At 43.6% G+C, this 20,979-nt stretch overlaps 3 protein-coding genes across 8 annotated transcripts in view; 2 read left to right on the forward strand and 1 right to left on the reverse strand.

The window, feature by feature from the left end:
* Window positions 1-9,204, forward strand: part of LOC137084065 (apolipoprotein A-I-2-like) — a 46,502-nt gene extending 37,298 nt beyond the window's left edge. The window contains exons 2-3 of one of the 4 annotated variants that reach the window (XR_010906689.1): window positions 7,501-7,617; window positions 7,942-8,070. Coding sequence is in view for 3 of the 4 variants with exons in the window: in XM_067449998.1 (XP_067306099.1) it covers window positions 7,942-8,074; window positions 8,242-8,827 (719 nt within the window). In the remaining variant the exon portion in view is untranslated. Of the gene's footprint in view, window positions 1-7,500; window positions 7,618-7,941; window positions 8,075-8,241 lie in introns of those variants that run through there. The other 3 variants (XM_067449998.1, XM_067449999.1, XM_067449996.1) reach the window with 3 other exon arrangements.
* LOC137084066 (uncharacterized) lies at window positions 3,025-7,613 on the reverse strand. The gene is made up of 2 exons (XM_067450001.1): window positions 3,868-7,613; window positions 3,025-3,794 (listed from the first exon to the last, which is right to left on the reverse strand). Exon 1 carries the CDS (start codon window positions 6,067-6,069, stop codon window positions 4,675-4,677), a length of 1,395 nt encoding a protein of 464 aa, XP_067306102.1. The 5' UTR covers window positions 6,070-7,613; the 3' UTR covers window positions 3,025-3,794; window positions 3,868-4,674.
* Window positions 9,205-9,810: 606 nt separating the features above from the next.
* Window positions 9,811-20,758, forward strand: LOC137084055 (T-box transcription factor TBX1). Of its 3 annotated transcripts, none has more exons than XM_067449982.1 (7): window positions 9,811-11,912; window positions 12,227-12,328; window positions 14,983-15,154; window positions 15,230-15,385; window positions 17,339-17,406; window positions 17,531-17,655; window positions 20,001-20,758. In XM_067449982.1, the coding sequence occupies exons 1-7, from the start codon at window positions 11,848-11,850 to the stop codon at window positions 20,195-20,197; spliced, it is 885 nt and encodes a 294-aa protein (XP_067306083.1). In that variant the 5' UTR covers window positions 9,811-11,847; the 3' UTR covers window positions 20,198-20,758. The 3 variants fall into 3 exon arrangements, with proteins under 3 accessions (XP_067306083.1, XP_067306084.1, XP_067306082.1); XM_067449983.1 differs by having other exon boundaries at window positions 9,811-11,907; window positions 12,226-12,328; XM_067449981.1 differs by lacking the exon at window positions 9,811-11,912 and having other exon boundaries at window positions 11,994-12,328.
* Window positions 20,759-20,979: the final 221 nt, after the last annotated feature.

A 20,979-nucleotide genomic window follows, 5' to 3' on the forward strand; every position in this document is an offset into this window, starting at 1 on the left:
TCAACACTGGCTACATGGCCGAGTCCCGAGGTGGGCAGGGCTCAGCGGGTCCCTCCGTGTCGTAGTTACACCAAGGTGCCACCGAACCTTCAGCCCGTGGTTGGACCCTGTGTTTCTACGGGCAGGGGTGCCCCTAGAACAGGTGTCCAGGCATCCGATTGTCTCCACGGATGCCTCATCCACCGGCTGGGGTGCCACGTACAACGGGCTTGCGGTTTCAGGTCTGCGGACGGGGCCTCAACTGCAATGGCACATCAATTGCCTAGAGTTGTTAGCAGTTCGTCCTACCCTGAGCCGCGTCAAGACGCCGCTCCAGGGCAAGCACGTTCTGTCCGTACTGACAACACTGCGGTTGTAGCGTAAACTGGTTCCCGAAACTAGTGCTCCTTGCGACAGCACCTCCTTGGCCTATTCCTCTGAGGGAGTACCTCTTGACTCAAAGACGGGGCACCCTCTGGCACCCGCGTCCAGACCTCTGGAAACTCCATGTCTGGTCCCTGGACGGGACGCGGAGATTCTAGGTGGCCTGCCACAGGCTATGGCAGACACCATCGCTTCCGCTAGAGCTCCCTCTACGAGGAACCTCTATGTGTTGAAGTGGAACCTGTTCGTCGACTGGTGCTCTTCTCACCGAGAAGACCCCCGGAGGTGTTCGGTCAGGGCCATGCTTTCCTTCCTACAAGATGGGTTGGAGAGAAGGCTGTCTCCCTCCACCCTCAAGGTGTATGTGGCCGCAATCGCTGCCCATCACAAACTTGTAGAAGGTAAGTCTTTGGGGAAGCACGACCTGATCGGCAGGTTCCTGAGGGGCCATTTCCAGGTCCCATTGGCCTCTATCAAGAGGGTAGGGGACCTGCAGGCATTTTTGGTCGACGAATCGTGCCTAGAATTTGTGCCGGACTACTCTCACGTAATCCTGAGACCCCGGCCTGGATATGTGCCCAAGGTTCCCACCACTCCCTTCCGGGACCAGGTAGTGAACCTGGAAGCGCTGCCTTCAGAGGAGGCAGACCCAGCCCTGGCTTTTCTCTGTCCTGTCCGAGCTCTTCAGACGTATGTGGAGAGAACACAAAGCTTTAGGACCTCAGAGCAGCTCTTCGTCTGTTTCGGAGGATAGCAGAAGGGAAAGGCTGTCTCCAAGCAGAGGATGGCCCACTGGATAGTGGATGCCATTGTCTTGGCTTATGAGTCCCAAGACGTGCCCTGCCCACTCGGGATTAGAGCCCACTCCACCAGGGGTGTAGCCTCTTCCTGGGTGCTGGCTCGTGGCGCCTCGCTGACAGATATTTGTAGAGCTGCGGGCGGGGCAACACCCAACACGTTCGCTAGATTTTATAGCCTATGTGTAGAACCGGTATCTTCCCGTGTACTCACTTCTCATAGTCGGTAGCACCGAAGTGCCCATAGGAATAAGCTCAGTGTTTGCTTTAGTTGAACTCTTGACTAGAGATGCACCGATTGCAATTTTCTTGGCCGATTCCGATTTCCGATTTTTTTGTTAGTGAGATCGGCCAATACTGATTTTTGCAGAATACGTTTTTCTTTCTATGAACTATAATTAAAGGCATATACAAACAAAAATCCACTTTTTACTCAAATCAAATTATTATAATATATAAAATTATAAAAATAAAATTATATAAAAATAAATTATAATAATTTGGCTCAAAATTGGCGACACATGTGACTGATCGGCCGATCGCCGATCATGCAGAAAATCGGCCAATTCCGATTCCTGGCTGATCAATCAGTGCAACTCTAATGGCAACCATATAAAACTCTTGCTAAAGAGTCAATAGTCAAAAGCCCAACTAACAAAAACACTTATACCATAATGTTGAAATTTTTTATTACTATTTCTAATTATCTACTGAATCTCAATAATAGATGTTGTACATGTATGAAAGAAATAATGTGGTTTGTAAACTCAGTGTTGTGAAGTCAGCTGTATTTCTTGTGTTTCTGCATGTCTCCTCTTTTTTCTGTTCTTGTTTCTCTATCTTTCAGTGATTCTGTCTGTCAGGTGTTCTTCAGTGTCTGAATTCACTCACTTTGTTTCATTCACTCTGTCAAGTGGACTCTATTAGTAAACTAGTGTATAAGGGAATAGTGAATGAGGTATAGGGTGTGATTTTGAACACAGCCTTTGAGTGTTGGCACTGTTAAAGGGTTAGTTCACCCAAAAATTAAAATGAGATTTTTATCTGCTTACCCCCAGTGCATCCAACATGTAGGTGTGACTGTTTCTTCAGTAGAACACAAATGTAGAATTTTAACTCCAACCATTGCTGTGTGCCAGTCATATAATCATGTGACCTGGTAAGGCTCTATGAGAGCAAAACATACAAACAAAAAAACATTCTTAGGCAATTTGCCCAAAAACCTTGCTGCTCCTGACGACACATTGATTTGTAAAGACACGAACCGATCGGTTTCTGTGAGAAACCTAACAGTATTTATGTTTTTTTTTTTTTACCTCATATCCCGACGAGTCTCATCAAGTTTTCCCATTGGCAGTAACTTCCGTTTGGTGAGGTCAAATAGCGGCATGATCATAGACATACATTATATAGATGCTTCATTCAACCGATCCGTGCAGGCACTAATGAGGTTTCTATATATATGCCTATGATCGCACCAGTTTTTGACCTCACCAGATAGAAGTTACTGCTGATGGGAAAACGTACTCGGTTACTTTCGTAACCTCGATTCCCTGAGAGAGAGAAACGAGTATTACGTATGGGGAAAACTCCTTTTCTCGAGAATATGAAGCAAAACTTTATTAATAAAGGTATCCATGTAAAGCGTAGTGCCGCTGTACGGCCATAGCCCAGCACGAGGAGCGCTCTGATTGGCCGGGCTGCGGCAACTGCAGGTACCTATGGTGAGGCGGCTGAGAGGAACGAACCAATGGGGGGAGTTCCAGAAAGCCCGCCGTACAAGGTGCTTATATTTGCATACAGGAGGCTATATAAGACCCTGATTCCCCTTAGGTGTCAGGTTTTAAGATTGACTGAAGCGATACCTGAGAAGCATAAACACGGCGCGGAACGTAATATTCGTTCCTCTCTCTCAGGGAACCGAGGTTACGAAAGTAACCGAGTACGTTCCCTTTCGAGAGAGGTTCCTCGTATTACGTATGGGGAACACAATGTAAAGCGCCGTGTGTGCTGACTGACCCAGTATACCCAAAGCACATGTCAATAAACCCCAGAGAGACCGACAGAGGCGGCTTGGGGAATGAAGAACTGGAAGAGTCGGTTCGTTTGAACAGCTGATCGGACATAGTCGGATCTTATGATGAATGAATAGTGCTTAAGGACTAATGTGTACAGGCCAAAACGTAAGGCAATCTATTTGCCAGGGTCAAGATAGAGCCTAGATGGAGAGAAGCCCTGCTTGTAGAGCTGGAACCTCCAATTTGTAGAATCTGATAAAAGTGGACGGAGAGGCCCAGCCTGACGCCGCCGCACAGATATCTTCCAAAGAAATGCCACACGACCAAGCCCAAGATGAGGCCATGCCTCTAGTGGAGTGGGCTTTAACGCCTATAGGGCAAGTCAGGTTTTTAAACTCATATGCCAGCGAGATCGCGTCCACTATCCAGTGTGAGAGTCTTTGCTTCGTGACAGCACAACCTTTAGTGCACCCGCCGAAGCAGACAAAGAGCTGGTCTGACTGCCTGAAGGGGGAGGAGCGCTCCAGATACAGTCTCAAAGCTCTGACCGGGCAGAGTAGGTTCGCGTCCTGTTCACCCTGAGACGCGGGTAATGGAAGCAGAGTAATAACCTGTGCTCTAAAAGGGGTAGAAAGCACTTTGGGTATAAAACCATGTCTCGGTTTGAGAACAACTTCTGAACAACAGACAGGACGGGTTCACTGAGAGTGCGTGTAGGTCACTCACGCGTTTAACCGAGGCCAGAGCCAGCAGAAACGCGGTTTTGAGTGATAAAAGCTTTATGGTCGTGTTCTGGAGTGGCTCGAAGGGGGGACTCTTCATAGCGTCTAAAACCACCGCGAGGTCCCAAATAGGGACCGAGAGAGAGCGAGGGGGGTTCAATCTCCTAGCCCCTTTAAGAAAACGTACAATAAGCTCACTTTTCCCTAGTGAATGTCCCGTGATCTGAGCGTGGTTAGCTGCTATGGCGGCGACATAAACTTTGAGCGTGTATGGAGAACGACCCACGTCCAGTAGCTCGTGGAGAAAAGCGAGCACATCTGCTGTTTCGACCAAGCCCTAGATGAGGCCATGCCTCTAGTGGAGTGGGCTTTAAAGCCTATAGGGCAAGTCAGGTTTTTAGACTCATATGCCAGCGAGATCGCGTCCACTATCCAGTGTGAGAGTCTTTGCTTCGTGACAGCACAACCTTTAGTGCAGCCGCCGAAGCAGACAAAGAGCTGGTCCGACTGCCTGAAGGGGGAGGAGCGCTCCAGATACAGTCTCAAAGCTCTGACCGGGCAGAGTAGGTTCGCGTCCTGTTCCCCTTTAAGAAAACATACAATAAGCTCACTTTTCCCTAGTGAATGTCCCGCGATCTGAGCGTGGTTAGCTGCTATGGCGGCGACATAAACTTTGAGCGTGTAGGGAGAACGACCCACGTCCAGTAGCTCGTGGAGAAAAGCGAGCACATCTGCTGTTTCGCATGAGCGTGCGTCAATATTTCGGATGGCACACTAGTTAGAATACACCGACCACTTCAGAGTATAAAGCCGCCTAGTCGCGGGGGCTCTAGCTTCCGCAATAGTGTTCATAACTCTGTCAGAGAGGTTTCCCGATACCAGTTGATGGGCCATATGTGGAGGGCCCATAGTTCGGGACTGGGATGCCAGATCTTCCCCCTTCGCCTGTGTGAGGAGGTCTTTCCTCAGCGGAATGGGCCATGGGGCTGTGTCTGACAGCTGGATCAGATCGGAGAACCATGTTCGGTTCCTCCAGAGCGGGGCTATTAAAAGCACCGTGGATGCTGTCTCCCTGATTTTCTTGATGGTTTGCGGCAGCATCGCAATCGGGGGGAAAGCATATAGCGGGAGACTGGGCCAGACATGGGCCACGGCGTCCCTGCGTTTGGAGAAAAATATTGGGCAGTGAGTGTTGTCTTCTGAGGCGAAGAGATCCACCTTCTGCCGAAGGTGTTCCAAATTAAGAGAACCGTTTGCGGGTGAAGAGACCATTCCCCTGGGGCAATGGGTCCCCTGGATAACATATCCGGACCCAGATTCAGAATACCTGGCACGTGAGCCGCCCTCAGGGAGCTCTGCCCATAAAAGGAGATGCTTCGCCATGCGGTGAAGAGAATGTGATCTCAGGCCGCCCTGGCGATTTATATACGCTACCACCGACATGTTGTCTGTACGAACCAAGACGTGGTGGTTCTTTATATGTGGAAGGAAAGCTCTTAGCGATAAGGCGACCGCTTTCATCTCTAGACAGTTTATGTGCAGCCGTTTCTCTGTTTCTGTCCACAGGCCAGAGATCGGCTTGCCCTCGTGTAGGGCTCCCCACCCTTGAGTGGAGGCATCTGTCGAGACCACTTTCAACTTCGTAACTGTGCCCATAAGCACACCCTCCGATACCACTCTGTCCCCGTCCAAGGAGCCAAAGCTTTGACAACGCTGTGGTTCACTTTGACGGGAAGACGGCCCCATTTCCACGCGTAAGGAGGGGCACGGGCGTGTAGCCAACGCTGGAGGGGACACATGTGTAACAGTCCCAGTCTGAGCACTGACGATGCCGAGGCCATAAGGCCGAGCATCCTCTGAAAATGTTTCAGGGGAACACGAGTTGAATGAAGCTGCCATGTTCTGGATGGATAGCGCGCGCTGTGTCGTTAGCCGCGCGTTCATGAGTCTCGAGTCTAAAATTATGCCCAGAAAAGATATCTTTTGAGTGGGGGACAGTGAGCTCTTGGCGATATTGATCCTGAGACCCAAACAGTCTAAATGGTTGAGGAGCCAGGACTTGTGTGTTAGTAGTTGTGCTCGAGTGAGTCGGGCTATCACTAGCCAGTCGTCGAGGTAGTTGAGCACCCGCATCCCTTTCAGCCTGAGCGGGGCTAATGCCGCGTCCATACATTTCGTAAACGTGCGGGGCGCCAGGGATAACCCGAATGGCAGGACCGTGTACTGATAAGCCTGCCCCTCGAAGGCGAATCTCAAGAATGGCCTGTGGTGGGGGGCTACCTGAACGTGAAAGTACGCATCTTTCAGATCTATCGTGAAAAACCAGTCCCAGGGGCGAATGGAGGGTAGAGAGCGCTGAGGAAAAGGCGGATCTCGCGCGAGCAGAGTAGGGCGACTTCCAAGATTTAGTAAGCTCGTCGTGTACCTCAGGGAAGAAAGGCGCGGGCTTCTGGGAAGAGAGGCGGCGGCTTTCTAGGTACCACTCATCCAGTCTGCTGCGCGTTGGCTCTTCGGGCTGGGACCACTCAAAACCGAGGTCTTCCACGGCCTTAGAGAGCACGCGGATAAGCTCCGTGTCAGCATCGGTTTTGGAGCTCGTTGCGGTCTGCGTCGAAGCGGAGGGCTCCGAGACAGAAACTGACCACTCACTACCCGAAGCGGCTGTGGAGAGGCTGTCCTCGTCTTCCTCTGGCGACGGGCCACCGAAGGAAACCGAACAGGCCGCTGCAGTAGAGGGGAGCTATTCCACCTGAGTGAAGGTGACCGGCGAAGGCGAGGCACGCGGGGAATCATCCGGCGTGCAGTTGCCCGACCGCTCTGGCAGGCTCTGGTTGCTGCGTTTCTTACGGCGCGGCCCAGCGGCAGGAGGAGGGACCTGGTCGAAGGTGGCGAGGCGAACCCGAAGGGTCTGCAGCGCCATCATATCACACTCGGGGCAGCCACCCCTGGAAAGCGCGAGCTGCGCGAGGTCCCGTCCGAGGCATGTCACACAGATGATGTGACGTCGTCGCCGAGGAGAGGGGCTCTGCACGAGCCGCAGGAAATGCGAGGCATTTGCAACAACGCCTCGCGCTCTTTTAGAAAGAAGAGAGAATAAAACGATACTGGCGCCGAATGGCCTAGCTGGAATGGCAGAGAAGGCGGAGACCGGGGGAATCCGTCGTCCTCAGCTGCAGGTTCCGCTGGTGCTTGTTCGACGGCGGTGCTTCTTCCAGAGGTCAGCGAAGGTGTCGCTGAAGGAGATAAAATCTGACACCTATGGCGAATCAGGGTCTTATATAGCCTCCTGTATGCAAATATAAGCACCTTTTCCGGCAGGCTTTCTGGAACGCCCCCGATTGGTTCGTTCCTCTCAGCCGCCTCATCATAGGTTCCTGCAGTTGCCGCAGCCCGGCCAATCAGAGTGCTCCTCGCGCTGGGCTATGGCCGTACAGCGGCACTACGCTTTACATGGATACCTTTATTAATAAAGATATGCTTCATATTCTCGAGGAGTTTTCCCCATACGTAATACGAGGAACCTCTCTCGAAAGGGAACTTGATGAGTCTGGATATGAGGTTAAAGAAATAACATAAATACTGTTTTTTTTGTTCTCATAGACTTGTTACCCATTCACCCCATTATATGACTGGCACACAGCAACAGTTTGAGTTAAAAAATCTTCATTTGTGTTTCAATGAAGAAATAAACACACCAACATGTTGGATGCACTGGTGGTAAGCAGATACACATCTTATTTTCATTTTTGGGTGAACTAACCCTTTAATTTACAGTATATTCTTGTTGGCCATGTTCTCGAAAATAATAAATATGACCCAGAATGCTTTGTTTCTACAATAAATTAGTGTTTTCATGGAAAATAGTATGTTGCAGTCAGAATTTGGCCATTTTTTAACAGCAAGATTTAACAGTGTCAAAACCTCAAGGAAAATTTGAATCCTTGTGACCCCTTTAAAATTTTGCTTTAAAATGAAAATCATCTGATTTCCAGCCCTTCATTCCCAAACTCAAGCTTATGAAGAGATATTTCCTTCGTCCAGGTTGCCAGGCCCGTTTCCTGCAGGATGAAGCTCCATCACAGCTGAATCACGTGAAGGCTTATGCAGATCAGCTAAAGCAGTTCACACACAAGGTCCTCACTCACTTCGATGACAGAGAGTTCAAAGACTACAAGTAAGAAAGTAACAGTGTATTTACTTACAGAGTAGCATGGTAATAAAACTGCCAAAATAAAAACGATTCATACATAGCATAAATAGTCTTGTTGTAATTGGTGCCATTGATATGTCTGACCAAAAATGGGGCCAGTGACAACCAACCTAAATCCTCATTCTGTTTAGGAAATTCCTGGGCCAGGCCGTGGACAACCTCCATGGCTACTTTCTAAACTGCCTTCAAGCCATAACCCCATTTGCTACTTTTGTGCTAGAAGTCACTGCTCCTATGCGCGAGAAATGGACCAAGGACATCGAGGACCTCCGCAAGCAGCTCGAGCCAGAGAATGAGGTGATCAGGCAGGTTCTGGAGAAGCACTTCGAGAAGTACAGGCATGAGTTCAAGCCTTTCCTTAAAGAGCAAATAGCCATACAGCGTAGGCACTATGAGGAACTCAGAACCAAGCTGGATCCAATGGTCAGCAGCTTAAAGGAGAAGATTGAAAACAACTGGGAGGAGACCAAGTCCAAGCTGGTGCCCATTGTGGAGGCTGTGCGTGAAAAACTAATGGTGCAGCTCTCGGAACTGAGGACCAACCTGGAGAACTTCATCTATGAATGTAAGGAAGAGCTAGAGCGCAGAGACCTGAAGTTTCGCAAGATGGTGCAATCTGGAGAGATGAATGAAAGGATGACCGAATTTGGCAAGAGGGTGAAGCCTCAATTCGAGGGTATTTTTAAGGATGTCAGAGATGCTCTTATGCATTTGTGAATTTTTTTGTCATTTTTGACATTTACATTTTATCAATGCACAAATAGTAAATTGTGCGCACGATTTAGCCTACTAGTTTTTTACTGTATGTCATGTGCGGGGCTCCATAATATTGGGCTAAAAACACAACTATGAATAAAAGAACAGTGAAACCTGTTCAATCAAAACAATGCTTTGCAAAAAAATTAAGCTGCTTTGTTTTTAAAAACTTACAAAATAAAAATCATAAAAACTAATAAAAATAAATAAATAAAAAAACGTTCTTGCTATTTCTTCAATGTCTTAATGTGTCTAATCTGGATGTTTTATTGAAATAATCATTATTGAAAAAATCATTAAAGGGTTAGTTCACCCAAAAATGAAAATTCATTAATTACTCACCCTCATGTCGTTGGACACCCGTAACACCTTCGTTCATCTTCAGAACACAAATGAAGATATTTTTGTTGAAAGCTGAGAAAGGCTTCAGAAAGGCCTCCATTGGCATTCAGTACATTCCCACTCACAAGACCCTTAAAGGCACTAAACACATCGATACAAAGTCCATCTCACTATAGTGGCTGTACAATAATTTGACGAAGCAACGAGAATAGTTTTTGTGTGCAAAAAAAAATCTAAATAATGACTTTATCCGCCAAGTTATTGTCTTCTGTGTAGGTCTCTGATGTGAACTCAGGTGATAGCGGCTCCTTCTCTTCTGGGTCATGAACGGCGGAGCTGCGTCATATTCTCAAGCATGTGTCGAGTTAATGTCAATAACTTGATGGATAACGTAGTTATTTAGATTTTTGTGCGCACAATAACTATTTTCATCGCATTGTACAATTATTGTACAGCCACTTTAGTGAGATGGACTTTGTATCGATGTGTTTAGTGCCTTTATGGGTCTTGTGAGGGGAAATGTACTGAATGCCAATGGAGGCCTTTCTGAAGCCTTTCTCAGCTTTCAACAAAAATATCTTCATTTGTGTTCTGAAGATGAACGAAGGTGTTACGGGTGTCTAACGAGGGTGAGTAATTAATGAAATCATTTTCATTTTTAGGTGAACTAACCCTTTAATGTCATATATAATGTAATTAAACATATCACACATGACAAAATAACATATATATTTTTTTAAAAATTAAATAAAAGTGTTGGTGTTATGGGTAAACATTTGTTTCATACAAATGCACAACAATGGCCTTTAAAATAAATAGAGTACATGCTTTTTTTTTACACGTTAGATCTGATTAATGAGTTGATTAGAAAAATGTGTCACCGGTGATCAATATATCCTGGTTTAGTGATTTGTTGCTGATTAGTAATAGGGCAAGATGGATGGGGTGGCCATATTAATGTCCTCAGGCAAGACTTTATCAACACTAAACCATAATTTTATAATGAAAAACACAATCCTGTGCTATTCAGGCTTATTGACAAGTTAGAACTTGATAATCCAGTCTCAGAACCATTCACCAGTGTCTAGATTTGCAATCAAATCCAAAAAATGGTCCAAAATGTGATGGGATGCCTTTGGTAAAACTAGTCAGTATTTCATATGAAGAGCATATGATTCATCCATAAATGTGAATGGACGTTATTAACAGATCCGTCTTCACTGCTTGTCAGGACCTTAACGCTCAGTTGAGAGTGCACATGGAGAGCTATTCAGTCCCTAAATGAGTAATCCTGGATCAAAGGTCATCACTATGACCTTGCAGGAAAACCTTTTCCATCTGAACAATGGAGGTAAAAGTACAATTAGCTTTTTGTTGAGTGTTGGAGGGGTGACAATGAAGCATCGATCAGTTGCTGCCACGACCAAAAGATTCTTCTGTTCACAGTCAATACTTTTGGGTGAGGTGTATATAATTAACAAATAATTGTGTATACCGAGTGTGATACAGAGTAAGTTGGTGGGCATTGTGGGTCATGGGTTGTGAAAGAGTGATATGGATGAGGTGCAGAAATACTGCATATTAGATCTTTCAGAAATTATATATAAAGCCACGACTGCAGCGCCATGCGCCACAGATGCATGGATTCAGACACACGCAGAGCTCGATTGTGTATGCGACTGGATATTGGACCAGGTTTCCTGAGTACAGCAGTAATGATGAATGGTAATATTCATATTTTCCTTTATTTGTACTTTGTAAAATATAAAATATTGTATTTTTCATCTTGTTTTAAAGTAAAAAAATATATTGGCATCCTAAAACAGTAAGATACTGAAACGTGCTTTCAGAGAAATTTCAGAGAATCCTAGCATCTTTTGGTCTTGAAATCAAAATGGACCCTCTTTATTTTCTTATTGAATGTTACTCGTCTTATTGTAAGTGATTTAGTTGTGAATATTTATATATGACATTGAAATCAAAATCTTAACCATAAGTCATTTGCTATATTTTTGCTTGTTTGATAAATGGTTTAATTTGAAAATATGTCACAGTATAAAAGTTTTTCATTTCATTTCATTTTATGCCTAAATCTCTCTACATTTTGTTAAAACAAAGTATCTTGGTGTCATGTTCGGTTTTGATTCACTTTGTTTTATGTTTTCATGTCTTTTATTTAGCAGTTTTCATAGTCATGGTTCCTGTTTGTAGTGTGCTTTCCTAGTCTTATGTGTCATGTTCTGATTGGTTCCCTTGTCTATGTGTCACATTCTCATTGTTCATTGCTTTCATTAGTCTTTCTGTGTATGTAGCCCTAATGTCACTATTGTCTCTTGTCTAGCTTTGTATTTATATCCTGCTGTTGGTGAGTTTGTTTAGTCCATGTCCATGTTCAGTCTTTGTTTCTTTTGTATTTTGTTCATGTTTTATTTGAAATAAACCTCACATGGTTTCTCACTTCAACTTCAGTGGACATTTGTCACAGTTGGTCTTTGATCATCTAATCATTTTACCTTTTGCCAGTATCTGAAATCTCAGAGTTGTCGCAGGCTGGTTCTCTGGTCCTGCCGTGTTCTCCAGACGATGGGCCGACGTGCAGCAAAGCGCCTGAAGTTGCCAGCGTCAGAGTTCAGCTGGAAATGCAAAGCCTGTGGCGGCAGTTTGACCAGCTGGGCACCGAAATGATTGTAACAAAAGCTGGAAGGTTTCATCAATTACTACACATCTGCTAATACGACATCTAGAAGCATTATTTCTTGTGTAATTCCATATTTACATTGTCTGAAAAAAAGTGGTTCTAGGGTATTGTGTGTGTGTTTTGTGAGGTAGCAAAGATGTTATGAGTGGTTTCTAGGTTGTCCTAATGGCCTCATAAATGGAATCATGGCAGTAGTTAAGGTTAGAGATTTGAGCAATGGTAATAATGGTGGTTGCCTCGGAAAACACCACTAATACACTGCTAGCATTATTAATATTTTTACATGCATGTCAAATCTCATGTTGTTTGTATTTATACAGAAGGATGTTTCCTACATTTCAAGTACACATTTCAGGCATGGACCCAGCAGCAGAATATGTTCTCCTAATGGACTTTATTCCTGTTGACGACAAACGATACAGGTATTTTAACAGAAACCTTTTTGATGAATTTAGCATAATGCCAAGACCAGTTTGAAGAGATGCCAAAAGACTCCCTGCATCCAAATTCACATACTATCCATACTAAATAGTATTCGAAAATAGAATTAGTATGTCCCAAATCGTAGTATGTTGAAAATGGTTTTCAAAAAATACCCGGATGGTTTACTATTTCCGGTCAGAATTCGAAGTATAGTTTGACGCACACTCTTAACGCCTGATATTGCCCACAACCCATTGCGAGTTGCGAGGATTCGATTAGAACTACAAACGTGGATAAAAAGTGTTAAAAAACTACAAACATGGCGGATGTGCGAGTCCGGCGGTTAAACAGCACTAGGTAACGTTTCAACCTTCATAATATATTTTCAAGACTCTTGTGATGATACATCGACTTACAATATGTTGAATGACACGTCTGCCATGGCTTGATGGGGTCTGTATCGTTTTTAATCGTACTTTTAAGTTTCGGGTAGTAACCCGAGAACAAAAAGAACTACAAAATTCGACTGCTTTACGGCATATACGTCACTTCCACCAACACACACACTTCCTTACATTCGGACGTGCGAGCCCAACTTTGTTCGTCAGATAATATAGTCATGTCCGAAGCAGCACAGACAAATAAGAAAGAAAAGTTTTTGTTGGAGAAAAGCAATAAGAGGAAACGAGAAAGTGATGGGATTAAAGGCAGGACGAGGATCAACATGTGACCAGCGTTTGCTCGTCGGCGTGAGCTGAAGGAGGCGCGCCCGACCGATGCTGTCCTGCTTGTTACGGTGATTACCGACCACTCAAACATTGAACTGAAGTATCATATAGATTCTGTAAAACGCTAACCAATAGACTACTATAATGACGCTGGCTTGTAAACGTGAGCATCGCGATTATTTGGCATTTGAAAAAAATCAAACCCATGAAATTATATTCATGACATGCTGAAACATAAGCCACTGAATGTACCTGGGATGAAGACATTTCACACACGCCGCCAGAAGAACACCTGCATGTGAACTCCTCCTGCAGTGTTCAGGGGAACTGTTAGTGCTGCACCGACCCGCGGGGACGCTTTTATGAAGTTATTCGGCCCGCCCCGCACCACTGTATATATTTTTACAACCCCGCCCCGCACCCGCGACCATTAAATAGATATACGGGGTCCGCGGGTTATGAGACGACCCGCACATCACTAGTTCAGGGCTATCAGGGCTGTCATGTCAACAAATGCACGTGCGATGGCGTCCCCTGTTGTAGGATGACAGCTTACGACAGTAGTTGAGGACATTATTTTTTCCCAACTGTAGGGGGATCCCGAGAGCAAAAGTTACCAAGTGCTGCTTTAAGTAGAGAGGTTTAGATAAAGGGGTTTGAGTGACCAATTATCAGTATTTAACCCAACAAAAATATATTTATTCAGTGTTATCCACATTATATTTCACCTGCAGCAGCATTGTGAACTTTTGTAATGACACGTTTGGCCATTAACTTTTAAATGCATCGTTATATTTCAACTGCAAACACAGGAGGAGAGTCTCTGACCCACAAAGACACACACACGGCAGATCAACGAGCGGCTACATTTCTCTCCGATACGGCAGGAGATTAAACTGAATGTGGAGGATTTGAACTCTGACGAATCTGACGAGGACTGACAGCAGATAAACGGTGACGGGATGCTATTCTGCTACACACTCAAAAGTGTATACTTTTTCTTCACAAAAAGAGTACATACTTTTAGGACGTAGTATAAGTAGGCAAATTGGGACACAGCAACTCTTTTTAAATATTTTTTAAGCTGCCTCTTCGTCGCCATCTCTGTTTGAAACCTGTAATTGCAGTTATTTGCAGAATTATCATCTTTACGTGCATTGTGCATCAGCGCGGCTCCTCAGTGGATGAATCTAATGTTTTGAGAAGTGTGTGTGGCTCTCATTCACTGCACCGGTTTGGATTCTGTTCTTCAGAATCACAGATTTTATGGCTTAGAAGTATGACCAAAATAAACACCAGAAAATGTAATCTAAATAAGTAACATGTCTGCTACTTTTGCTCTGACCAAATAAGATTTTTTTTTTTTACAATAAATCTCCACTATTAGCCTTCTTAATGATATAGCTGCTGTGAGAAAATGCTACAAATGATCCGCCACCTGCAGCATCTTCACATGTGACAGCCTGCTAGCCGGACTCCTCCTTTATGTGTACAGACGTGACGTAATGATGCAAAGACGAACAACGGCATGTTCAAATTGTGACCCAGTAGTACCACTCAAATTATAACACATTATTACAAACTTACCATAGTAAATCGGGCTAAGGAAAGGCGATTTGTTTTGAACACTGGCTAGTTATATACTTGCTCAAATTGAATTGGATCATTTTTAACCAAAACTAGTTATGGATTGCAGCTTCAAATGACATTCACTGTAACAGGACACTACAAACTATTTAAACACAAATTTTACAGAACAATTATGTATTTTTTTCATGCTTAAAGTATGGGGTTGTTGACCTCTTCCATTTCACGGTCATCCTGACTGGGAACTTTGCAGCTGAAACCCTGGTCTTAAGCATGTTGAATCTGTATTGATTTGAGAGTTTACATAATTTGGACGTTTTTGATTTCCCTATGTGCAGGTATGCTTTCCACAGCTCATCCTGGTTAGTAGCGGGACGTGGAGATATAGCAGCGCCGGGACGAGTGCACTTCCATCCAGACTCACCTGCACGGGGTGCCCAGTGGATCAAACAGACGGTCTCATTTGACCGCCTCAAACTCACCAACAACCTGCTGGACGATAATGGCCATGTAAGAGACGCACGCAAGTGTACATAAGTGTCTAGCTTCCTGTAGAGTTTCAAATACTTGTGCATGTGTCTGTAGATGATCCTGAACTCTATGCACCGTTACCAGCCGCGACTGCACGTGGTGCTGGTGGACAGGAGCAGAAACAGTCAGCGCTTCGCTCACCGCAACTTCTGCACTTTCAGCTTCCCTGAAACCCGTTTCATCGCAGTCACTGCCTACCAGAACCACAGGGTAACAAACACCCAACATCCACCCACAGATTCCTCATACAGCCCATTAGCCTAGGACTAACCATCAGGATTCAATTAGTTATTATGCTTTTATTAAGCTCAAGTGTTAATAAAGTAGTCTAGGCTAACTAATTCGAATACATTTCGGTAACACTTTATTTCAAAGGTCCATTTTAGACTTTTTACTATATGAAATGTTGCTCCTAAATGTGCTCAGTATTGTGTAATCTAAACTAGATATAAGTAGACTGTCTACTTAATATCTGCAAACACTTGTTTCTCAATGTTTGCACAAAATACATTTTGCTGACTAAAGAAGTAAACCTGCGAGAACGTCAACTTTTTCTACTCACCTGAACCCTAAAACCTAAACTTGTTTCTGCCACAAAATAAAACATTTTAAAAGATAATTGCGACTTTTTATCTCACAATTGCAATTTCTTGCAATTCAGTTTTTTTTCCCCTCAGAATTATGAGCTTTAAAATGTCGCAATTGCGAGAATTGTACGTTTATATCACACAATTCTGCCCTTATATCAAGCAATTGCGACTTTAAATCACAAAATTAGGACTTTATATCTCACGATTCTGACGATTCGGAAAGTCAGAATTGTGAGATAAAAAGTTGAAATTATCTTTTTATTTTTTATTCTGTGGTGGAAACAAGCTTCCATACATTTCTCTCATGTGTTCATTTTGTAAATAAAGACTATATATTTTGGAATATCAATTTTTGTCTTTATATTTGTGCATGTTGGCTACAACGGGCAAAATGATTTAAATATATTTGAAAAACGCTATCAAGGCAAATTCAATAAATGTGTTATTTTTCAATCGTTAAAGGCATATAAAATCAAGCACCTATGCAGACGCTTCTACAAACATTTGTGAAAGAATGGGCCGCTCTCAGGAGCGCAGTGAACTCAAGTGTTGCCACCTGTGCAATAAATCCATTCATGAAGTTTTCTCACTACTAAATATTCCATCTCCACTGTTATTTAATGATAATTAAATAAAGTGGAAACAAAGTGGAAGCAATTGGGAACAACAGCAACAGTTTCACCACGTGAAATCACAGACCGGGGTCAGCACATGCTGAGGCGCAGAAGTCCCCAACTTTCTGCAGAGTCAATAGCTACAGACCTCCAAACTTTCTGTAGTCTTCAGATTAGCTCAAGAGCAGTGTGTAGCAAGCCTTACAGCTCATCCAAGAGCTGTAAGGCTCATCCAAGCTCATCCAAGCCTTACATCACCAAGTACAATGCAAAGCGTGGGATGCAGTGGTGTAAAGCACACCGCCATATTTACATTTACAATTCATCATTTTGCAGACAAAATCATTTTTTCCAAAGATACTTACAAATGAGGAGAGCAATAGAAGCAATCAGAAAAACAAGGACAACACCATGCAAGTTTTAGTTATTCAAGCATGGTGCATGTACACTTTTTTTTTTTTGTATTCCTACCACTGGACTCTAGAGCAGTGGAGACGTGTTCTCTGGAGTGACCAATAACGCTTTTCTGCCTGACAATGTGATGGACGATGCACAAAGCGTTGGTTCATAAAGAAACGGATGAGCGAGTTTGGTGTGGAGGAATTTGACTGGCCTGCACAGAGTCCTGGCCTCAACCTGACAGAACACCTTTGGGATGAATTAGAGCCGAGACTGTGAGCCAGGCCTTCTTATCCAACATCAGTGCCTGACCTCACAAATAAGCTTCTGGAAGAATGGTCAAAAATCCCCATAAACACACTCCTAAACCTTGTGGAAAGCCTTCCCAGAAGAGTTGAAGCCATTATAGATGCAAAGGGTGGGACAACTTCATATTAAACCCTACGGATTAAGAATGGGTTGTCATTAAAGTTCATGTGAATATAAAGGCAGGCGTTCCTAAACTTTTGGCAATATAGTTGCAGGATGTCTATATGGCCCTCATGTCTTTCCTGTCACAGATTACCCAGCTGAAGATCGCTTGCAACCCATTTGCCAAAGGCTTTCGCACAGCAGATTCTGAAACCAGGTAAATGTTTTATGCTCTGTAACATTAGACCAGAGATTTTTGTGGTTGATGTCACTTTCTGTAATTGTCATACTATCTACAGCTGTTGTCAAATGGCTAAGAGCATAATTATTTTTAATCTTAGACATTCAGCTCAATGCCAAACAGAATCCCCTCGACTGTCTTTGCCCTGGAACCTATTTGAGGGAACATCTGTGACCGGCGCTGTGCGTGAAGACCAGAGGCCACGACACCAACCACAGCCACAGCGTGAGTGCACTCACTCGGATGATTATATTTCCAACATTTTGGAGACAAATGCATGACTCGTCTTGACATTGCCATAGCTATTTTTATAACTACTGTAAACAACAATACGCAAGGAAAAGAAAAAGGGGAAAAAATGCACACATTTGGCATAATTGAACAAAAATAATTGAACAAAAAAAGGACAGTAAAAATAGTCTCCACATTCATATGAGTGCATCTAAATACCAGTTGCAATTTCATACAAGTGACTTTTATTGTATGCAGTCTCTATTTGTGAATCTTTAACTCTTTCACCACCAAACACAGAATTTATTTGTGTGAGAACTCTTCCCTACTAGCCTGACAAACCAGACCCACATCATGATGTTTGGTCTGGAAACTCCCCATTGACAGCTCAATCCGAGGGGCGGATAAACGGTTGTCTTTCAAACTCCCTCTGCAAGCAATAGGAAAGCGCTACACCAACCAGAGCAACATGATGCGGAGCTAGTTGATAGATTAAACTGTTAAAATGAGCCGTATCTGGTCGGTAAAACTCTGAACACATTTACCCTTCTTAAAAAATGAGAATTCAGTGCCGTTGTTTGTTTTTTTCTCAAAGAAAAGCTTAACTCCAAGTCTTCCAGAGTCAAGGCCAAAGCTGATTCGAAAGACCGCCGTTCGCCAGTTTCTGTGTTTACAAGAAGCACGCAGAACCTCCACAACTCTGCCATTATTATGTTAAGCCCGCCCACTGACTCTATACACGATCTGATTGGCCTGATCAGAGTTTAGTTTTTCCAGCACACAAGTCTACGGAGAGTTGCTAGACGACACTCGCTGCAAATTAGATTTCTGGCTACTTCCCTGCCAAACAAACATTTTCGGGTTTTCGTGTTTTTACTGTCAGATGCAAGGGGGCGCTATTACGCATCTGCTAGATGAGTACAGAATCTCCAGATCATACACACGAGGAAGATGCAAAAACAAACAGGCAATCTTATGTAAGCAGATGCATTTGTAAAATAACGTGATCATCCACATTAAACACCATATAAATCAAAAGTGCCTAATGTTAGCGAATAAGACCCAGGACGAGCTACAGGACTGTGAAGCATTAGAGGTGTTGATGGACTCCATCTACTCCATCTGTGTTTGATCATCGCTCTGAATCTGATCTGAATGCAGTTTTTGATAACAACCACAACAACAACAAAAAATCTCTGCTTTTTGTTCAAAGTGTTGCTTTTTTATGATACTTACCCATATCAAGAGTTGATAAAAAAAATTATTGCATGAAGCTAGAATAAAACATGTTTTTTGTTTGTGTTTGTTTTTTGTTTTTGTAAGGGTCAGCTTTCTTTATATATTGCATTCATAAAAAAATATTCTATGGACTATTACATTTTTGTAGCCTGACGTGGTCATACTCAATTCTAGTCAGAATATGAGTCTGAAACCGCTCCATTGGGCTGTGATTATGAGGCGTGTTTCAACCCAACCAGGAAAGACATTAATTGGACAGACCTACAAAGGTCTATCCAATTGATGTCTTTCCTGGTTCGGTTGAAACACGCCTCATAATCACAGCCCAATAGAGCAAACCAATCAGAGCAACAAAACGACGCATTGTCAACAGACAGAGCTCAAATGCACTGTGTTGCCAAGTCCGCGTTTTTTTCCGTGGTTATGTAAATATGTCCAAGGGTTGAAGCGACTATTATGTGAAATATAGTCCCATAAGTGCGAATTTTAGCAGGCAACCATGCCAAAATAACACACATTTTACCCCCCCAAACACCATTTTTCCCACGGAGAACCCCACGAGAAGCCATTGTTTAGGGCTAGTAGTTGGCGGGTTTTGTTGTAAAAACTTGGCAACCCTGTTTTCACACGCGCTGGAATAAACAATCTTTGTCGGTGTTGTAAAAAAATAAAATAATTTATTGATACACTTACCCAACATGATCGTCATCTTTGAGAGAAATAGTGAAGGTGAATGCATATACAAACAAGCTCTCCGTTTAGGATTCGAGTAAATATAATCCAAGGCAAGCTCCTTTGATGACGTGATGATTATGTTACTGTTGATCATCTGTCCGTCATCGTCTAAAGCCCGCCCTGATGATTTCATTGGTCCGAACAGTTTCTGTTCAGGGATAATTACTCCTCTATGGAGCAAGGCCAGACCGAACTGCCCGACCTAAAAATGTTGTGGCTGGGCTAAATTCGGCTGGCATCCAGGCTAACATTTTTGTAAAAATGGTCCAAACCCCTGGTGGTGGCTGGCAACCTTTTTTTTTTTAAATGCTGGCAGGGAAAGAGTTAATCTTGTTTATTGTAAAGCTCTGTTTGTCCCTTTGCAGTCCGTTCAAACCCTCATGATCCGGCCCTACAGACAGCGATGGATGAAGCAGCGCTGCCATATAGTGAAGGGATGGACTGCAGCACAGACAGGAGGGACGGAGGGTCTCATGGTCATTTCTACAGCACCCCTGTGTTCTTCACATTGCCCTGCCAGTGGGACGGCCTGAGCAGAGCAGACAGAAGCCTGATCGGCTAACAACACACTTGTGCAGCTGAGCGACAGATAGACAGAGGGATATATTGTTGTAGTTTGTATTTATTATTTTTTTTTGCAGGGGATTGATCTTTTTATTTAAATAAACTCAATAATTAAATTATTATGGGTTTAAGGAAATAAAAATGGTAAAACTCGTCCTGATCTATAGTTGTATGCACACATTTACTCTTGTTTGTATGTTACTGTCATTTAACATACCCACCATAAAACAGTTGTTAAATGTTTAGCTACTTGTATCTTGCCATGCACACACTTTCACTGTAAAAATGTGTTTGTATTCACACTAAATTTTAGTGACCATTAGCCTCCCTTTTTTGATGTGACCATCATTGACATGGTGTGTTTTTAGACCACAGAGGCAGAAAGAAAGAAAGAAAGAAAGAAAGAAAGAAAGAAAGAAAGAAAGAAAGAAAGAAAGAAAGAAAGAAAGAAAGAAAGAAAGAAAGAAAGAAAAAGTTGAGGCACTGTAAACAATTGCCATGAAAACAGACACAATAATTATGATTTTTTTTTATTTGTTACAACAAATTAGTCTGATGAATAAACTGCAAGGCCCATGATGCATCATTCCAGCGCTTGCCATTATTTGTGTGTGTGTGTGTGTGTGTGTGTGTGTGTGTGTGTGTGTGTGTGTGTGTGTGTGTGTGTGTGTGTGTGTGTGTGTGTGTGTGTGTGTGTGTGTGTGTGTGTGTGTGTGTGTGTGTGTGTGTGTGTGTGTGTGTGTGTGTGTGTGTGTGTGTGTGTGTGTTGGTTGGAGTCAG

This window comes from Pseudorasbora parva, chromosome 8, assembly GCF_024679245.1.
Source record: "Pseudorasbora parva isolate DD20220531a chromosome 8, ASM2467924v1, whole genome shotgun sequence".
NCBI lineage: Eukaryota > Metazoa > Chordata > Actinopteri > Cypriniformes > Gobionidae > Pseudorasbora > Pseudorasbora parva.

What these genes read in the sequence shown, in the direction of transcription:
- LOC137084055 (XM_067449981.1), top strand. Translation starts at nt 12,123, where the DNA reads ATGGTAATAATGGTGGTTGCCTCGGAAAACACCACTAATACACTGCTA. An exon ending in GTTGACGACAAACGATACAG is followed by an intron (nt 12,329 to 14,982) that starts GTATTTTAACAG and finishes CCCTATGTGCAG; the next exon opens with GTATGCTTTCCACAGCTCAT. An exon ending in ACACCAACCACAGCCACAGC is followed by an intron (nt 17,656 to 20,000) that starts GTGAGTGCACTC and finishes GTCCCTTTGCAG; the next exon opens with TCCGTTCAAACCCTCATGAT.
- LOC137084066 (XM_067450001.1), bottom strand. Translation starts at nt 6,069, where the DNA reads ATGGACGCGGCATTAGCCCCGCTCAGGCTGAAAGGGATGCGGGTGCTC.